This window comes from Nomascus leucogenys, chromosome 16, assembly GCF_006542625.1.
Source record: "Nomascus leucogenys isolate Asia chromosome 16, Asia_NLE_v1, whole genome shotgun sequence".
NCBI lineage: Eukaryota > Metazoa > Chordata > Mammalia > Primates > Hylobatidae > Nomascus > Nomascus leucogenys.
Window position 1 is genome coordinate 36,135,142 of NC_044396.1, and position 17,047 is coordinate 36,152,188.

Sequence of the window (17,047 nt, forward strand, 5' to 3'; positions counted from 1 at the left end):
GACTCCCACACAATAATAATGGGAGACTTTAACACCTCACTGTCAACATTAGACAGATGAATGAGACAGAAAGTTAACAAGGATATCCAGGAATTGAACTCAGCTCTGCACCTAGCGGACCTAATAGACATCTACAGAACTGTCCACCACAAATCAAGAGAATATACATTCTTCTCAGCACCACATCACACTTATTCCAAAATTCACCACATAGTTGGAAGTAAAGCATTCCTCAGCAAATGTAAAAGAACAGAAATTATAACAAACTGTCTCTCAGACCACAGTGCAATCAAATGGTACTGGTGTCCCAGTACCAGTATCTCTGGGACACATTTAAAGCAGTGTGTAGAGGGAAATTTATAGCACTAAATGCCCACAAGAGAAAGCAGGAAACTTCTAAAATTGACACCTTAGCATCACAATTAACAGAACTAGAGAAGCAAGAGCCAACACATTCAAAAGCGAGCAGAAAGCAAGAAATAAATAAGGTCAGAGCAGAACTGAAGGAAATAGAGGCAAAAAACCCTGCAAAAAATCAGTGAATCCAGGAGCTGGTTTTTTGGAAAGATCAACAAAATTGATAGGCTGCTAGCAAGACTAATAAGAGAGAAGAATCAAATAGACACAATAAAAACTGATAAAGGGGATATCACCACCGATCCCACAGAAACACAAACTACCATCAGAGAATACTATAAACACCTCTATGCAAATAAAATAGAAAATCTAGAAGAAATGGTTAAATTCCTGCACACATACACCCTCACCAGACTAAACCAGGAAGAAGTTGAATCCCTGAATAGACCAATAACAGATTCTGAAAATGAGGCAATAATTAATAGCCTACCAACCAAAAACAGTCCAGGACCAGACGGATTCACAGCCGAATTCTAACAGAAGTACAAAGAGGAGCTGGTACCATTCCTTCTGAAACTATTCCAATCAATAGAAAAAGAGGAATCCTCCCTAATTCATTTTATGAGGCCAGCATCATCCTGATACCAAAGCCTGGCAGAGGCACAACAAAAAAAGAGAATTTTAGACCAATATCTCTGATGAACATCAATGCAAAAATCCTCAATGAAATACTGGCAAACCTAATCCAGCAGCACATGTAAAAGCTTATCCACCACAATCAAGTTGGCTTCATCTCTGGGATGCAAGGGTGGTTCAACATACGCAAATCAGTAAACGTAATCCATTATATAAACAGAACAAAACACAAAAACCACATGAACATCTCAATAGATGCAGAAAAGGCCTTCGACAAAATTCAACAATGCGTCATGCTAAAAACTTTCAATAAATTAGGTATTGATGGGACATATCTCAAAATAATAAGAGTTATTTATGACAAACCCACAGCCAATATCATACTGAATGGGCAAAAACTGGAAGCATTCCCTTTGAAAATTGGCACAAGACAGAGATGCCATCTCTCTCATCACTCCTATTCAACATAATGTTGGAAGTTCTGGCCAGGGCAGTCAGGCAGGATAAAGAAATAAAGGGTGTTCAATTAGGAAAAGAGGAAGTCAAATTGTCCTTGTTTGCAGGTGACATGATTGTATACTTAGAAAACCCCATCATCTCAGCCCAAAATCTCCTTAAGCTGATAAGCAATTTCAGCAAAGTCTCAGGATACAAAATCAATGTACAAAAATCACAAGCATTCTTGTACACCAATCACAGACAAACAGAGAGCCAAATCATGAGTGAACTCTCATTCACAATTGCTTCAAAGAGAATGAAATACCTAGGAATCCAACTTACAAGGGATATGAAGGACTTCTTCAAGGAGAACTGTAAACCACTGAACAGCGAAATAAAAGAGGAAACAAATAAATGGAAGAACATTTCATGCTCATGGATAGGAAGAACCAATATTGTGAAAATGGCCATACTGCCCAAGGTAATTTATAGATTCAATGCCATCCCCATCAAGCTACCAATGGCTTTCTTCACAGAATTGGAAAAAAATACTTTAAAGTTCATATGGAACCAAAAAACAATCCACATTGCCAAGTCAATCCTAAGCCAAAAGAACAAAGCTGGAGGCATCACGCTACCTGACTTCAAACTCTACTACAAAGCTGCAGTAAGCAAAGCAGCATGGTGCTGGTACCAAAACAGAGATATAGACCAGTGGAACAGAACAGAGCCCTCGGCAATAATACCACACATCTACAACCATCTAATCCTTGACAAACCTGACAGAAAGAATGGGGAAAGGATTCCCTATTTCATAAATGGTGCTGGGAAAACTAGCTAGCCATATGTAGAAAGCTGAAACCGGATCCCTTCCTTACACCTTATACAAAAATTAATTCAAGACGGATTAAAGACTTAAATGTTAAACCTAAATCATAAAAACCGAGAAGGAAACCTAGGCAATACCATTCAGGCCATAGGCAAGGGCAACACCAAAAGCAATGGCAACAAAAGGCAAAATTGACAAATGGGATCTAATTAAACTAAAGAGCTTCTGCACAGCAAAAGGAACTACCATCAGAGTGAACAGGCAACCTACAGAGTGGGAGAACATTTTTGCAGTCTACCCATCTGACAAAGGGCTAATACCCAGAATCTGTAAAGAACTTAAACAAATTTACAAGAAAGAATCAAACAACCCAATCAAAAAGTGGGCAAGGGATATGAACAGACAGTTCTCAAGGGAATACATTTATGCAGCCAACAGACACATGAAAAAATGCTCATTGTCACTGGCCATCAGAGAAATGCAAATCAAAACCACAATGAGATACCATCTCACACCAGTTAGAATGGCAATCATTAAAAAGTCAGGAAACAACAGGTGCTGGAGAGGATGTGGAGAAATAGGAACACTTTTACACGGTTGGTGGGTCTGTGAACTGGTTCAACCATTGTGGAAGTCAGTGTGGCGATTCCTCAAGGATCTAGAACTAGAAATACCATTTGACCCAGCCATCCCATTACTGGGTATATACCCAAAGGATTATAAATCATGCTGCTATAAAGACACATGCACACGTATGTTTACTGTGGCACTATTCACAATAGCAAAGACTTGGAATCAGCCCAGATGTCCTTCAGTGATAGACTGGATTAAGAAAATGTGGCACATATACACCATGGAGTGCCATGCCGCCATGAGAAAGGATAAGTTCATGTCCTTTGTAGGGACATGGATGAAGCTGGAAACCATCATTCTGAGGAAACTATCGCAGGGACAGAGAACCAGACACCGCATGTTCTCACTTATAGGTGGGAGTTGAACAGTGAGAACACTTGGACGCAGGAAGGGGAACATCACACACTGGGGTCTGTCATGTAGTGGGGGGATGGTAGAGGGATAGCATTAGGAGAAATACCTAATGTAGATGACTAGTTAACAGGTGCAGCACACCAACATGGGACATGTATATATATGTAACAAACCTGCACATTGTGCACGTGTATTCCAGAACTTAAACTATAATAAAAAAAAAACCAAAATTTTAAAATACTGTATTTACAGTCATTTTAATTGTTTATTCTTTACCTGGTTGTATAGCTTATTAAAAATATTTTGACTGGAAATCAGTTGGAATATTCTTGAATCTTTATCCTTCTTTACTTCTCCATATTGTTTTTATAGAAATGTTTACCAATGTCAAATTGATACCAGTCATCTTTTGAGATAGGTTACCAGTCTGTTTATAGAAAAGATAATTAGGATATCTTAACTTGCTCAGTGAATTCATCATATTTTTATTCCATCGGAGTTTGGCCTTTATAAATAACTTATCTGGCTATGTTCAAAAGAGTTAATTTGGATATAGATGGCAGGGCCTTCCTGAACTTTTGGTATGATTTAATTTTTTTACATGAGATATGTTTTCACTAGAAATAGGATTGTTGATTAGAGGACATGTTGTTTCGTAAGCTCAAGTTCTTAAGTTCAAGTGCATGTGACCAGAATTCCTTGCAGTACAGGCCCTAAAGGCCAAACTCAGGTGAGATGCAGATTTTTTCTGAGGGCTCCAGATACTGCTGTGTGTAGAGAGCTCCTGTGCATATGTTTACTGTTGCTCTTACCTTTCGTCCTGTAATCCCCACAGTTTTCTTACAAGGTTCTAGGCTTGACTTTAACCAGATAGTATTTTCAGAGTTCATTTTGCCTTTTTTTTTTTTTTCCCTGTAAGGTCACAGCATTGAAAAGCAACATTTGGCAAATAATTATCTAGATAATTGGGCAAAGAATACAGCGTTTGCTTCTTGTATTTACTATGCATATCATTTTAAGTAATACTGTTTAAGAGGTGCTAGGTATATTATCAAGACTAAGAGTTTGAACTCTGGAACTAGACTGCCTAGGCGTGGATCCAGCTACACCACTCATTAGACATTTCACCTTGGACAGATGTTTAACATCTTGGTGCCTCAGTTTGTCATCTCTCTATAAAGTGGAATAATAATAGTACCTACTTCACAGTATTGTGTAAAGGGGAAGCATAAACGAGTTACTTCATATAAACAGAATGATATGAGGAAGGGCTTAATAGGCAGTAGAGGTTGACATGTAGAGGTGCTATGGCATATTTCTGAGCATAAGAGGTTTTAACTTTCTCTGTTACATGTGCTACACACAAGTACATTCAGAAATAGTAACCTATAGGAAAACATACTAGGTTTTTCTATAGGTATTAATACTAGCAATTATATATTTATTAAAATATTTCCATCATAATGGACAGAGCTGTATATAGGCTGCAAGTAAAAAACAACAAAAACAGTTACACCAGTCATGGGCATTTTTTGAAGGTTTACTAAATGCCACGTGCTGCACTAAGTCCATTCTGGTTTTAACAGCTAGTTCCTCATCTGGTTAGTTACGTAATGTTGGAGAAGTTTCTTAATCTTTCTCTAAATTCTGGTTTTATCATCTGTGCAGTGGGTATTGATATCTGTTCTTTTAACCTCAAAGGGATATTATTTGAATAAAGATAATGTAGTGAAACGATTAATGAGTTGGTAATAAGATAATAAACGTATGAGATAATACATTGATACCCTATATAGCATGTAGCTATAGTGGTAATTAACAACTGATCTTGATTTTTCTTGAAATTATAGTTATGTTAGTAGTTGATAACTTCTCTTTCTCTCTACATATGTATGTATTTATTTACTTATATTTATAATTTACATACACCTATATATTTATAAGCATAAATATATCTCAGTAAGTATATGTGTTCATTGATAGGTTAATGCTCTTCTGCAGTGCCTGCATGTCTATCGTTATAAATTGTCTTTCCCTGTACATGGAAGTTTTCTTTTTTATAACATTGGTATCCTTGCTGTGTGTTTGTGATTGATACTCAAATATCTCTGGAGTCCAAATAAGGGACCCATACCCAAGTGCTCTTATTTGAGTGTTCTGTCAACAGTTGGCAAGGTTATTCTTGACTGGAACTCTGAGCCCACTTTACATTTCTTTGTTTCCTCCTATGTGCTGAGCTCATTGGGAGCTTTCCCACCTCCATGGCAGCACTCAGCTGTCCTTGTGTCCCTGGTACCTAACGAAGTGCTAGGTGCCAGCATATAGCAGGTGGTAAGTAAGCAGTACTTGTTTTAGGATTGAATAAGTGAACTAAGAAAGAATAGAAAAAGAGGTAAGCTGATATTTAGCTGTCATATTTCCAAGGATATGATGTTTTTTGGATATAATATTAGCCCATATTTCTAAGAATCAGAAAACCAAGCTTCTAAGAAAACAAAAAAAACGAGGATATGGCCTCTGGGAAGATAATGTGGTAACAAATATACTTAAAATTTTGCATGTTTTATCTGTTTGTCTCTGGTTGGGGGGTATACAATATAAATGTTCCAGTGATTCTGAAGTTTTCCTTTTAACTAAACTTAATAAATTATAATTCATTAAACAGAGGTGGACTAGCAGAAAGACTAAATGGACTGCAGAATCGAGAGAGATCTTCTATTTCTTTGTGGAGACATCAATGTATTTCTTACCAAAAGACACTTTCAGGTAAGGCTTGTGCGGGCACCTGAGACAATGTATAAAAAAATATTTTAGTTAAAAGAATTCTTACATTAAAATATATGAAGTTGATTGTTAATATTTTCATGACTTTTTAAAAAAATTTCCAACATTCTAATTTTAACATATAAAAACCATATATAGTAAATATATTTAACTTGATGAGTTTAAAAATAAGTATACTCTTATGAAAACATCACCACAATCTGTGCTATAAATCTACCCTTGACCTCCAAAAGTTTTGTTCTATTCTTATCGTTAAGAGCACTCTACCCTCTTAGCAAAATTTATTTTATTTTATTTCATTATTTAGAGACAGGGTCTCACTGTTGCCCAGGCTGGAGTGTAGTGACATAATCATGTAGCCTCAAACTCTTGGGCTTAAGCAAATCCTCTCACTTCAGCCTCCCAACTGGCTAAGACCACAGGCTTGTTCCACTGTGCCCAGCTCCTCTTAGCAAAATTTTAAGAATACAATGCAGTATGTTAACTATAGGCACAATACTGTACTGCAGATCTCTAGGACTGGTTTATCTTACATCATCAAAACTTTGTACCCTTTGACGAATACCTTTCTATTGGCAGCCACCATTGTAGTCTCTGCTTCTGTAGCCAGAGCACTGTTAGTCAAGAAAAAGAGACAAAAGATATCCAAATTGGAAAGCAAGAGGTAAAGTTGTCTCCGTTTGCAGATGACATGATCTTATATCTAGAAAACCCTGTAAGACATCCTGCCCCTGCCAAAAAAAAAGTTAGAACTAATAAATGAATTCAGCATAGTAGCAGGATAAAAAATCAACATACAAAAATCAATTGCATTTCCGTATATTAACAATGAAATTTCTGTATATTAACAATGAGATATTTTCTTTTCTATTGGAAATTAAGAAAGCAGTCTCATTTACAGTAACATCAAAAAGAATGAAATTCAGGACCGGGCACGATGGCTCATGCCTGTAATCCCAGCACTTTAGGAGGCCGAGGCAGGCAGATCATGAGGTCAAGAGATCGAGACCATCCTGGCCAACATGGTGAAACCCCATCTCTACTAAAAATATAAAAATTAGCTGGGCTTGGTGGTGCACGCCTGTAGTCCCAGCTACACGGGAGGCTAAGGCAAGAGAATCACTCGAACCCAGGAGGCGGAGTCTTCAGTGAGCCAAGATCGTGCCACTGCACTCCAGCCTGGCAACAGAGTGAGACTCCGTCTCAAAAAAAATGAAAAGAAAAAGAACAAAATACTTGGGAATAAACTTAATCATGGATGTCAAGGACTTGTACTCTGAAAACTGACTTTTTTTTTCAGGTGCCATATAGGTCTCAGAAATTATTCCAAGAAATGAGTTTATTCCTCCAAGGTCTAATGACTGAAAACTCTTGTTTTTCAACAAATTGCTTGATATTGAAGAGATTGCACATGTCTAGAAAAGCCTCCTCTCTTCCTAAACAGTGCTGATTTGGTGGTTTTTTCCTGTGTGTTCCCTCCACTAGAGTGGGGGGATGGGTAGGTGTGGGCCCAGTCATGTATTCCAAACCAACTATTATTAGTCTTTCCTGAGGGATCATTGGGATATACATTTTAATAGGTTCCCAGGTGGTTTCTGCACATGCTAGAATTTAAGAAACATTATGCTTAGAGTTGATCCCCTCATTCCCAATAATATATTCTACTAAATAGATCACTGAACTGTTATGTTCTCAACTGTTATATTACACATTTCTTTAGAAGACTTTTCAATTCTTACCTCATTTATTCCTTTTAAAATCCTTTCCGAGGCCATTTGTGGTGGCTCATGCCTGTAATCTCCATCCTTTGGGAGGCCAAGATGAGAGGATCACTTGAGGCCAGGAGTTCAAGACCAGCCTGGGCAATGTAGTGAAACCCATTCACTGCAAAAATTTAAAGATTAACCGTACGTGGTGGCACACGTTTATAGTCCTAACTACTCGAGAGGCTGAGATGAGAGAATTGCTTGAGCCTAGGGGTTCTAGGTTACAGTGAGCTATGATCGCACCTCTGCACACCAGCCTGTGTGACACAGCAAGACCCTGTCTCTAAAAAAAATACAAAAAACTCCTTTCCCAGCTGTCACTTAGCAATTGCCTTCTCTCACATTCTTGCATTAGGTACTTTAATATGAAATACGTATATATGTATCAGGATGACCTAATATGTACGATCCAAGAATACTTTTTCTTTTTTTATTTTATTTTACCTTTTTTTTGAGACAGCGTCTCACTCTGTCACCCAGGCTGGAGTGTAGTGGCATGATCCTGGCTCACTGCAACCTCTGCATCCTGAGTTCAAGCGATTCTCCTCCTCAACCCGCCGAGTAGCTGGGACTATAGGTGCCTGCCATCACGCCTGGCTAATTTTTGTATTTTTAGTTGAGATGGGGTTTTGCCATGTTGGCCAAGCTGACCTCGAACTCCTGACCTCAGGTGACGCACCCACCTCAGCCTCTCAAAGTGCTGGGATTACAGGTGTGAGCCACCATGCGCAGTCACTGTTTCTTCTATACATATCTGTGGGTCAATCCATTGTTGTACTTACGACTTTGTTTCTTGGGTTTTTTTTTATATTAATGATTATGACATTAAATAATAATCTTTACAGCTCATTTGACCACCCTGAAGGCCAGGCAAACATAAAGGTTGCCTGGTCTTATTATTTAGAGAAGTCTTTTTTTTTTTTATTATTATACTTTAAGTTTTAGGGTACGTGTGCACAACATGCAGGTTTCTTACATATGTATATATGTGACGTGTTGGTGTGCTGCACCCGTTAACTCATCATTTAGCATTAGGTGTATCTCCTAATGCTATCCCTCCCCCCTCTCCCCACCCCACAACAGGCCTCAGTGTGTGATGTTCCCCTTCCTGTGTCCATGTGTTCTCATTGTTCAGTTCCCAGCTATGAGTGACAACACGTGGTGTTTGGTTTTTTGTCCTTGCGATAGTTTGCTGAGAATGATGGTTTCCAGCTTCATCCATGTCTCTACAAAGGACATGAACTCATCCTTTTTATGGCTGCATAGTATTCCATGGTGTATATGTGCCACATTTTCTTAATCCAGTCTATCGTTGTTGGACATTTGGGTTGGTTCCAAGTCTTTGCTATTGTGAATAGTGCCACAGTAAACATACGTGTGCATGTGTCTTTATAGCAGCATGATTTATAATCCTTTGGGTATATACCCAGTAATGGGATTGCTGAGTCAAATGGTAATTCTAGATCTAGATCCCTGAGGAATCACCACACTGACTTCCACAATGATTGAACTGGTTTACGGTCCCACCAACCATGTAAAAGTGTTCCTATTTCTCCACATCCTCTCCAGCACCTGTTGTTTCCTGACTTTTTAATGATCACCATTCTAACTGGTGTGACATGGTATCTCATTGTGGTTTTGATTTGCATTTCTCTGATGGCCAGTGACAATGAGCATTTTTTCATGTGTCTTTTGGCTGCATTAATGTCTTCTTTTGAGAAGTGTCTGTTCATATCCTTTGCCCACTTGTTGATGGGGTTGTTTGTTATTTTCTTGTAAATTTGTTTGAGTTCATTGTAGATTCTGGATATTAGCCCTTTGTCAGATGGGTAGATTGCAAAAATATTCTCCCATTCTGTAGGTTGCCTGTTCACTCTGATGGTAGTTTCTTTTGCTGTGCAGAAGCTCTTTAGTTTAATTAGATCCCATTTGTCAATTTTGGCTTTTGTTGCCATTGCTTTTGGTGTTTTAGACATGAAGTCCTTGCCCACGCCTATGTCCTGAATGGTATTGCCTAGGTTTTCTTGTAGGATTTTAATGGTTTTAGGTCTAACATTTAAGTCTTTAATCCATCTTGAATTAATTTTTGTATAAGGTGTAAGGAAGGGATCCAGTTTCAGCTTTCTACATATGGCTAGCTAGTTTTCCCAGCACCATTTATTAAATAAGGAATCCTTTCCCCATTTCTTGTTTTTGTCAGATTTGTCAAAGATCAGGTAGTTGTAGATATGCAGCATTATTTCTGAGGGCTCTGTTCTGTTCCATTGGTCTATATCTCTGTTTTGGTACCGGTACCATGGTGTTTTGGTTACTGTAGCCTTGTAGTATAGTTTGAAGTCAGGTAGCATGATGCCTCCAGCTTTGTTCTTTTGGCTTAGGATTGACTTGGCAATGTGGGCTCTTTTTTGTTTCCATATGAACTTTGAAGTAGTTTTTTCCAATTCTGTGAAGAAAGTCATTGGTAGCTTGATGGGGATGGCATTGAATCTGTAAATTACCTTGGGCAGTAATGGGCCATTTTCACGATATTGATTCTTCCTACCCATGAGCATGGGATGTTCTTCCATTTGTTATTTAGTATTTAGGGAAGTCTTAATAACACATTGGCTTAAACATAAAAAAGAATTTAATGGTACTTGTAATTGAATGCCACAGAGACCATGCTTCAGGCATATTGGTTGAAAAGGCTGGCAGTCATTCTCTGTGTGGTAACTCTCCTCTTCAAGTCCAATAACAAGAATGCTTTCTTTCCAGTATTTTACCAGAAATGCCCAAAATGACTTTCATTGATCTGGTAGAGACAGGAATCCCTGCTTGAAATCATCCTAATCACTCTGGCCAACATGGGCTACAGTCAGTAGCACACTACCAGCGATATCCTTAACTCGTGATTATTTTATTTCCAGAGTTATTTCATAAAAATCAGCAGGAACTGTTCGTCATTCTACAGCATGTTATCTCATTTTAGTCTTTCAATGATTCTTCATGTTCTCCTGTTTATAAGTATTTGCATGTGTATATTTAACCTCTCAAATGTGAGTGACATGGAACTGGAGTGACCACTGTCTTCTTATAATCTACCTCCCTCCATCCCTAAATAGTTTCTGTTTAATTTGTGTGTCACTCATTGCTTTCAATTTAGTTTGGGGTTCTATGCATTATAAACTTCTTTTGTTCTGTTTGAACCAGAAAAATATTTCCTTGCCACTTAAATTCTCAAATGGCTCCTCCTTCTTTTGACTCCCTTCTTTTGAAGTAATGATATGAGAGAATGGTAAGCTTGAATGTCTTTCAACTGGATATAAATATTTGCATTATTGGGTTTCAGGAAGGCCACTTTTAGTTCTTAGTTGTAACATTAGCTTTGTGTTGGGTTGTGGTGGATGGTGAACTATCAGATGGAAAAGAGGAGCATGGCACACAGGACTCTGGCTACTGGAGGCCTAAAAGGCCAGAACCTGAAGATATCATTTGCATACTGCATTGACATTCATGCAGCGCTTTTGTTTCCTTTTTCCACATGAGGAGATGGAATGCTAATTCTGTGAGGACTCTTAGAGACCTTCCAGTCCAAGCTCCTCTTTGGCAGATTGCCTAGAGGAGGGAGGTGACTTGCTCTGATTATCTAGCCAAGGAAGAGACAGGGCCAAAACGAGGCCTCCTGGTTCCCAGTGCCATGCTCTTTCAAACCCTGCCACTCTTCTGCCATATGAAAATAATCATTTTAATCCTCTTCCAGTTTCCTCTTCATATTACTAGTGGGGAATAACCAAATAGTCCAAATTGGACTTTGTATGTTTAGTTCAGGTAGCTGTCTTGAAGTTTGCTGATGTCATTATAGTATTGACAAATTGTAAATGTCTTCCAAGTAGGAGCAAAACATGGGCGAACTTTGAATTGGATCATAAATTCTTAAATAGTTTGGGTTCTATCTGTCCTCTTTCCCCCTTCAACATGATCCTCATTGTTGTATCACAGTTTGGAGGTTTGATGTTGGTGGGTACAATGCTGAAGGTATTAAATCATTTAGTATGCAAAGTAATCTTCTAAAAGAGTTTGCTTTCCTTATTTTTCAGATGAAAAAAACCATAGGTTGAGTATATGCTATAGATGACCAAGCCCACATTTGAACTGTCAAGTCGAAGTTCTTATTTGCTAATCTCTGCAGACCTTCATTAGTTAATCTGTTTGGGCTGGAGAAAGTTAGGCTTAAGAAGACAAGGGATTAAGGAATTAGCAAAATTAGAAATACTAATACAAATGTTTTTCTTTTGGGAAAAATCTTGCCAGGCACGGTGGCTCAAGCCTGTAATCCCAGCACTTTGGGAGGCCGAGGCGGGTGGATCACGAGGTCAGGAGATCGAGACCACGGTGAAACTCCGTGTCTACTAAAAATACAAAAAAAAAAAAAAATTTAAAAAAAAAAGAAAAAATCTTTAAAAATGTAGGTCTGTATCATATTCTTGAGACAGCACTAATTGGCTAAGCATAGGACATAGGTTTGAAGGTTGCAGAGACTGTAAATTGTGGAACTGTATAGGATGCGCTAAAGTCTTACGATTTTGATGGGAAGTGGCAGATTGTCTTCTTAATTATTGATATTAATATACATAGAATTCACTAGACATTGTCATCCTGGCTACTCACTATAGTGAATTGATCAAATTGTCAAGTATGTAGTTGACAGAGTGTCTTCTGCTTGTCTGGATAGAAAATTACCAAGTTAGACATGTATGACTGGTGGTCCAGAATGATGGGAGAAAAAGGTGATTTTTTTTCTTTGGCTCAAACCAAAACATAACTTATTTGGAATGTTCCTTACAATATCACTTCTTAAATTTTGTTCTAGATATTAAGTGTAGCATGTCAAACTAAGATTCTCCTTATCTGCTTCAGCGATGAGAAATTATGGCTTACAAAATTGATCTGTAGATTATAATGATTTAGCTTGAGATCTTTCTTTCCACGTGTCTTCCATTTGGGGAGTATTTAATTACCCCATGGTTGAGAGGTCTGTTTTTGTCTGTATATTTATCCAAGTTGTTGTGTATGTCAGTATCCCACTCCCTTATATTGCTGGGTACTATTGCATGGTACGAATGTGCCACAGTTTGTTGAACTATTCTTTGACTGAAGGGCCTTCGGGTCGTTTCCATATTTGAGTCATTACAAATAAAACGTGCTGTGAACATTTGTATACCAGTTTTTGAGTGAACATATGTTTTTATTTTTCTGGGATAAATGATCAAACGATTTAAAATGTTTGAATGTCTCTAACACATTATTCTGCCCGTTTTTTTTTTTTTTTTTTTTTTTCTTTTGAGACAGAGTCTCACTGTGTTGCCCAGGATAGAGTGCAGTGGCGTGATCTCAGCTCACTGCAAGCTCCGCCTCCTGGATTCACACCATTCTCCTGCCTCAGCCTCGTGAGTAGCTGGGACTACAGGCACCCGCCACCATGCCCGGCTAATTTTTTGTATTTTTAGTAGAGATGGGGTTTCACCGCGTTAGCCAGGATGGTCTCGATCTCCTGACCTCGTGATCCTCCCACCTCGGCCTCCCAGAGTGCTGGGATTACAGGTGTGAGCCACTGTGCCCGGCCTATTCTGCCCTTTTAAAATACTTTGTGTTTAAAAATAATTGTAGATTCACATGCAGTTAGAAATAATACTGAGAGATCCCTTGTACCATGCCCCCGGTTTCCCCCGGTAATGCCATCTTTTATAACTGTAGAATGACAGGACAGCCAGGATGGTGATCTCTGATACAGTCCATTGACCCTGTTCAGATTTCACCAATTTTACATGCATTTACTTCTGTGTGTATTTTTTGTTTTATGTAATCTTATCACCTGTTACTGTGGTCTGAATTTTTGTATCTTCCCAAAATTCATATGTTGAAACCTAATCACCAATCTGATGGTATTAGGAGGTAAGTATGGCTTTTGGAAAGTGATTAGGTCATGAGGTGGAGCCCTCATGACGGGAATTAGACCATAGAGAGCTAGCTCGTCCTTCCACTGTGTGAGGATACAGCAAGAAGAATCCATCTGTGAGAATATAGGTCCTCACTAGGCACAGAATCTGCCAGAGCGTTGATCTTGGACTTCCCAGCCTGCAGAACTGTGAGAAACAAATTTCTGTTGCTTCGAAGCCACACAGCTCTGGTTTTGTGTTATAGCAGCCAAGATGTACTAAGATATTTGTGTAGATTCATGTGACTGTCACATAGTCCAGACACAGAAGGTTGCATCACCATAAGGATTCTCATGCCACCCTTTATAGCCACAGTCATCTCTTTCCCACTTTCCTCCCTGATGCCTTGCAGCCACTAATCTGTTTAACATTTCCATAGTTTGTCATCTAAAAATGCTCACGCCTGTAATTCCAGCACTTTGGGAAGCCAAGGCAGGCGGATCACAAGGTCAGGAGTTCGAGACCAGCCTGGCCAACATGGTGAAACCCTATCTCTACTAAAAATACAAAAATTAGCCAGGTGTGGTGGCAGGCGCCTGTAATCCCAGTTACACGGGAGGCTGAGGCAGAGAAGTACTTGAACCTGGGAGGCGAAGTTTGCAGTGAGCCAAGATCATGCCACTGCACTCCAGCCTGGGTGACAGAGCAAGACTGTCTCAAAAAATAAAATAAAATAAGTTACAGAAATGGAATAATATAGTTTATAACCTTCGGGGATTGAGTTTTTTCATTCAGTTTAATTCCCCGGAGATTTATCCAAGTTGTTGGGTATGTCAGTAACACACTCCATATTGCTGGGTAGTATTCCATGGTACAAATGTGCCACAGTTTGTTGAACTATTCGTTGACTGAAGGGCCTTTGGGTTGTTTCCATATTTGAGTCATTACAAATAAAAGGTGCTGTGAACATTTGTGTACCAGTTTTTGAGTGATCATATGTTTTTATTTTTCTGGGATAAATGAACAAGATTGCAATTGTCAGGTGTTAGGGTAAGGGCATGTTTTGTTTTGTTAAAAAATGCATATGAATACCAAATATTTCAATGAATTCTTTTTTTTTATACTTTAAGTTTTAGGGTACATGTGCACAACGTGCAGGTTTCTTACATATGTATATATGTGCCATGTTGGTGTGCTGCACCCATTAACTCGTCATTTAACATTAGGTATATCTCCTAATGCTATCCCTCCCCCCTCCCCCCACCCCACCCCACAACAGGCCCCGGTGTGTGATGTCCCCTTCCTGTCTCCAAGTGTTCTCATTTTCCAATTCCCACCTATGAGTGAGAACATGTGGTGTTTGGTTTTTTGTCCCTGCGATAGTTTGCTGAGAATGATGGTTTACAGATTCATCCATGTCCCTACAAAAGACATGAACTCATCCTTTTTTATGGCTGCATCATATTCCATGGTATATATGTGCTGCATTTTCTTAATCCAGTCTATCACTGTTGAGCATTTGGATTGGTTCCAAGTCTTTGCTATTGTGAATAGTGCCCCAATAAACATACGTGTGCATGTGTCTTTATAGCATCATGATTTATAATCCTTTGGGTATATACCCAGTAATGGGATGGCTGGGTCAAATGGTATTTCTAGTTCTAGATCCCTGAGGAATCACCACACTGACTTCCACAATGAATGAACTAGTTTACAGTCCCACCAACCATGTACAAGTGTTCCTATTTCTCCACATCCTCTCCAGCACCTGTTGTTTCCTGACTTTTTAATGATGGCTATTCTAACTGGTGTGACATGGTATCTCATTGTGATTTTGACTTGCATTTCTGTGATGGCCACTGATGTGTCTTTTTGGCTGCATAAATGTCTTCTTTGGAGAAGTGTCTGTTCATATCCTTCGTCCACTTGTTGATGGGGTTGTTTTTTTCTTGTAAATTTGTTTGAGTTCATTGTAGATTCTGGATATTAGCCCTTTGTCAGATGAGTAGATTGCAAAAATGTTCTCCCATTCTGTAGGTTGCCTGTTCACTCTGATGGTAGTTTCTTTTGCTATGCAGAAGCTCTTTAGTTTAATTAGATCCCATTTGTCGATTTTGGCTTTTGTTGCCATTGCTTTTGGTGTTTTAGACATGAAGTCCTTGCCCATGCCTATGTCCTAAATGGTATTGCCTAGGTTTTCTTCTAGGATTTTTATGGTTTTAGGTCTAACATTTAAGTCTTTAATCCATCTTGAATTAATTTTTGTATAAGGTGTAAGGAAGGGATCCAGTTTCAGCTTTCTACATATGGCTAGGCAGTTTTCCTAGCACCATTTATAAAATAGGGAATCCTTTCCCCATTTCTGTTTTTGTCAGGTTTGTCAAAGATGAGATAGTTGTAGATATGCGGCATTATTTCTGAGGGCTCTGTTCTGTTCCATTGGTCTATATCTCTGTTTTGGTACCAGTACCATGCTGTTTTGGTCACTGTAGCCTCGTAGTATAGTTCGAAGTCAGGTAGTGGATGCCTCCAGCTTTGTTCTTTTGGCTTAGGATTGACTTGGCGATGCGGGCTCTTTTTTGGTTCCATATGAACTTTAAAGTAGTTTTTTCCAATTCTGTGAAGAAAGTCATTGGTAGCTTGATGGGGATGGCATTGAATCTATAAATTACCTTGGGCAGTATGCCCATTTTCATGATACTGATTCTTCCTATCCATGAGCATGGAATGTTCTTCCATTTGTTTGTATCCTGTTTTATTTCATTGAGCAGTGGTTTGTAGTTCTCCTTGAAGAGGTCCTTCACATCCCTTGTAAGTTGGGTTCCTAGGTATTTCATTCTCTTTGAAGCAATTGTGAATGGGAGTTCACTCATGATGTGGATCTCTGTTTGTCTATTATTGGTGTATAAGAATGCACGTGATTTTTGCACCTTGATTTCGTATCCTGCGACTTTGCTGAAGTTGCCTATCAGCTTAAGGAGATTTTGGGCTAAGACGATGGGGTTTTCTAGATATACAATCATGTCATCTGCAAACAGGGACAATTTGACTTCCTCTTTTCCTAATGGAATACCCTTTATTTCCTTCTCCTGCCTGATTGCCCTGGCCAGAACTTCCAGCACTATGTTGAATAGGAGTGGTGAGAGAGGGCATCCCTGTCTTGTGCCAGTTTTCAAAGGGAATGCTTCCAGTTTTTGCCCATTCACTATGATACTGGCTGTGGGTTTGTCATACATAGGTCTTACTATTTTGAGATACGTCCCATCAATACCTAATTTATTGAGAATTTTTAGCATGAAGCGTTGTTGAATTTTGTCAAAGGCCTTTTCTGCATC

The 17,047-nt window shown here is 38.8% G+C and overlaps 1 protein-coding gene across 11 annotated transcripts in view; it reads left to right on the forward strand.

Moving 5' to 3' along the window:
* The window catches only part of SPIDR (scaffold protein involved in DNA repair), a 508,026-nt gene that overhangs the window by 148,710 nt on the left and 342,269 nt on the right, over nucleotides 1-17,047 (forward strand). For 10 of the 11 annotated variants that reach the window (XM_030795010.1, XM_030795009.1, XM_030795014.1 and 7 more), the window contains one exon: nucleotides 5,913-6,013. In XM_030795010.1, the coding sequence (XP_030650870.1) occupies nucleotides 5,913-6,013 (101 nt within the window). Of the gene's footprint in view, nucleotides 1-5,912; nucleotides 6,014-10,585; nucleotides 11,072-17,047 lie in introns of those variants that run through there. The other variant, XM_030795018.1, reaches the window with a different exon arrangement.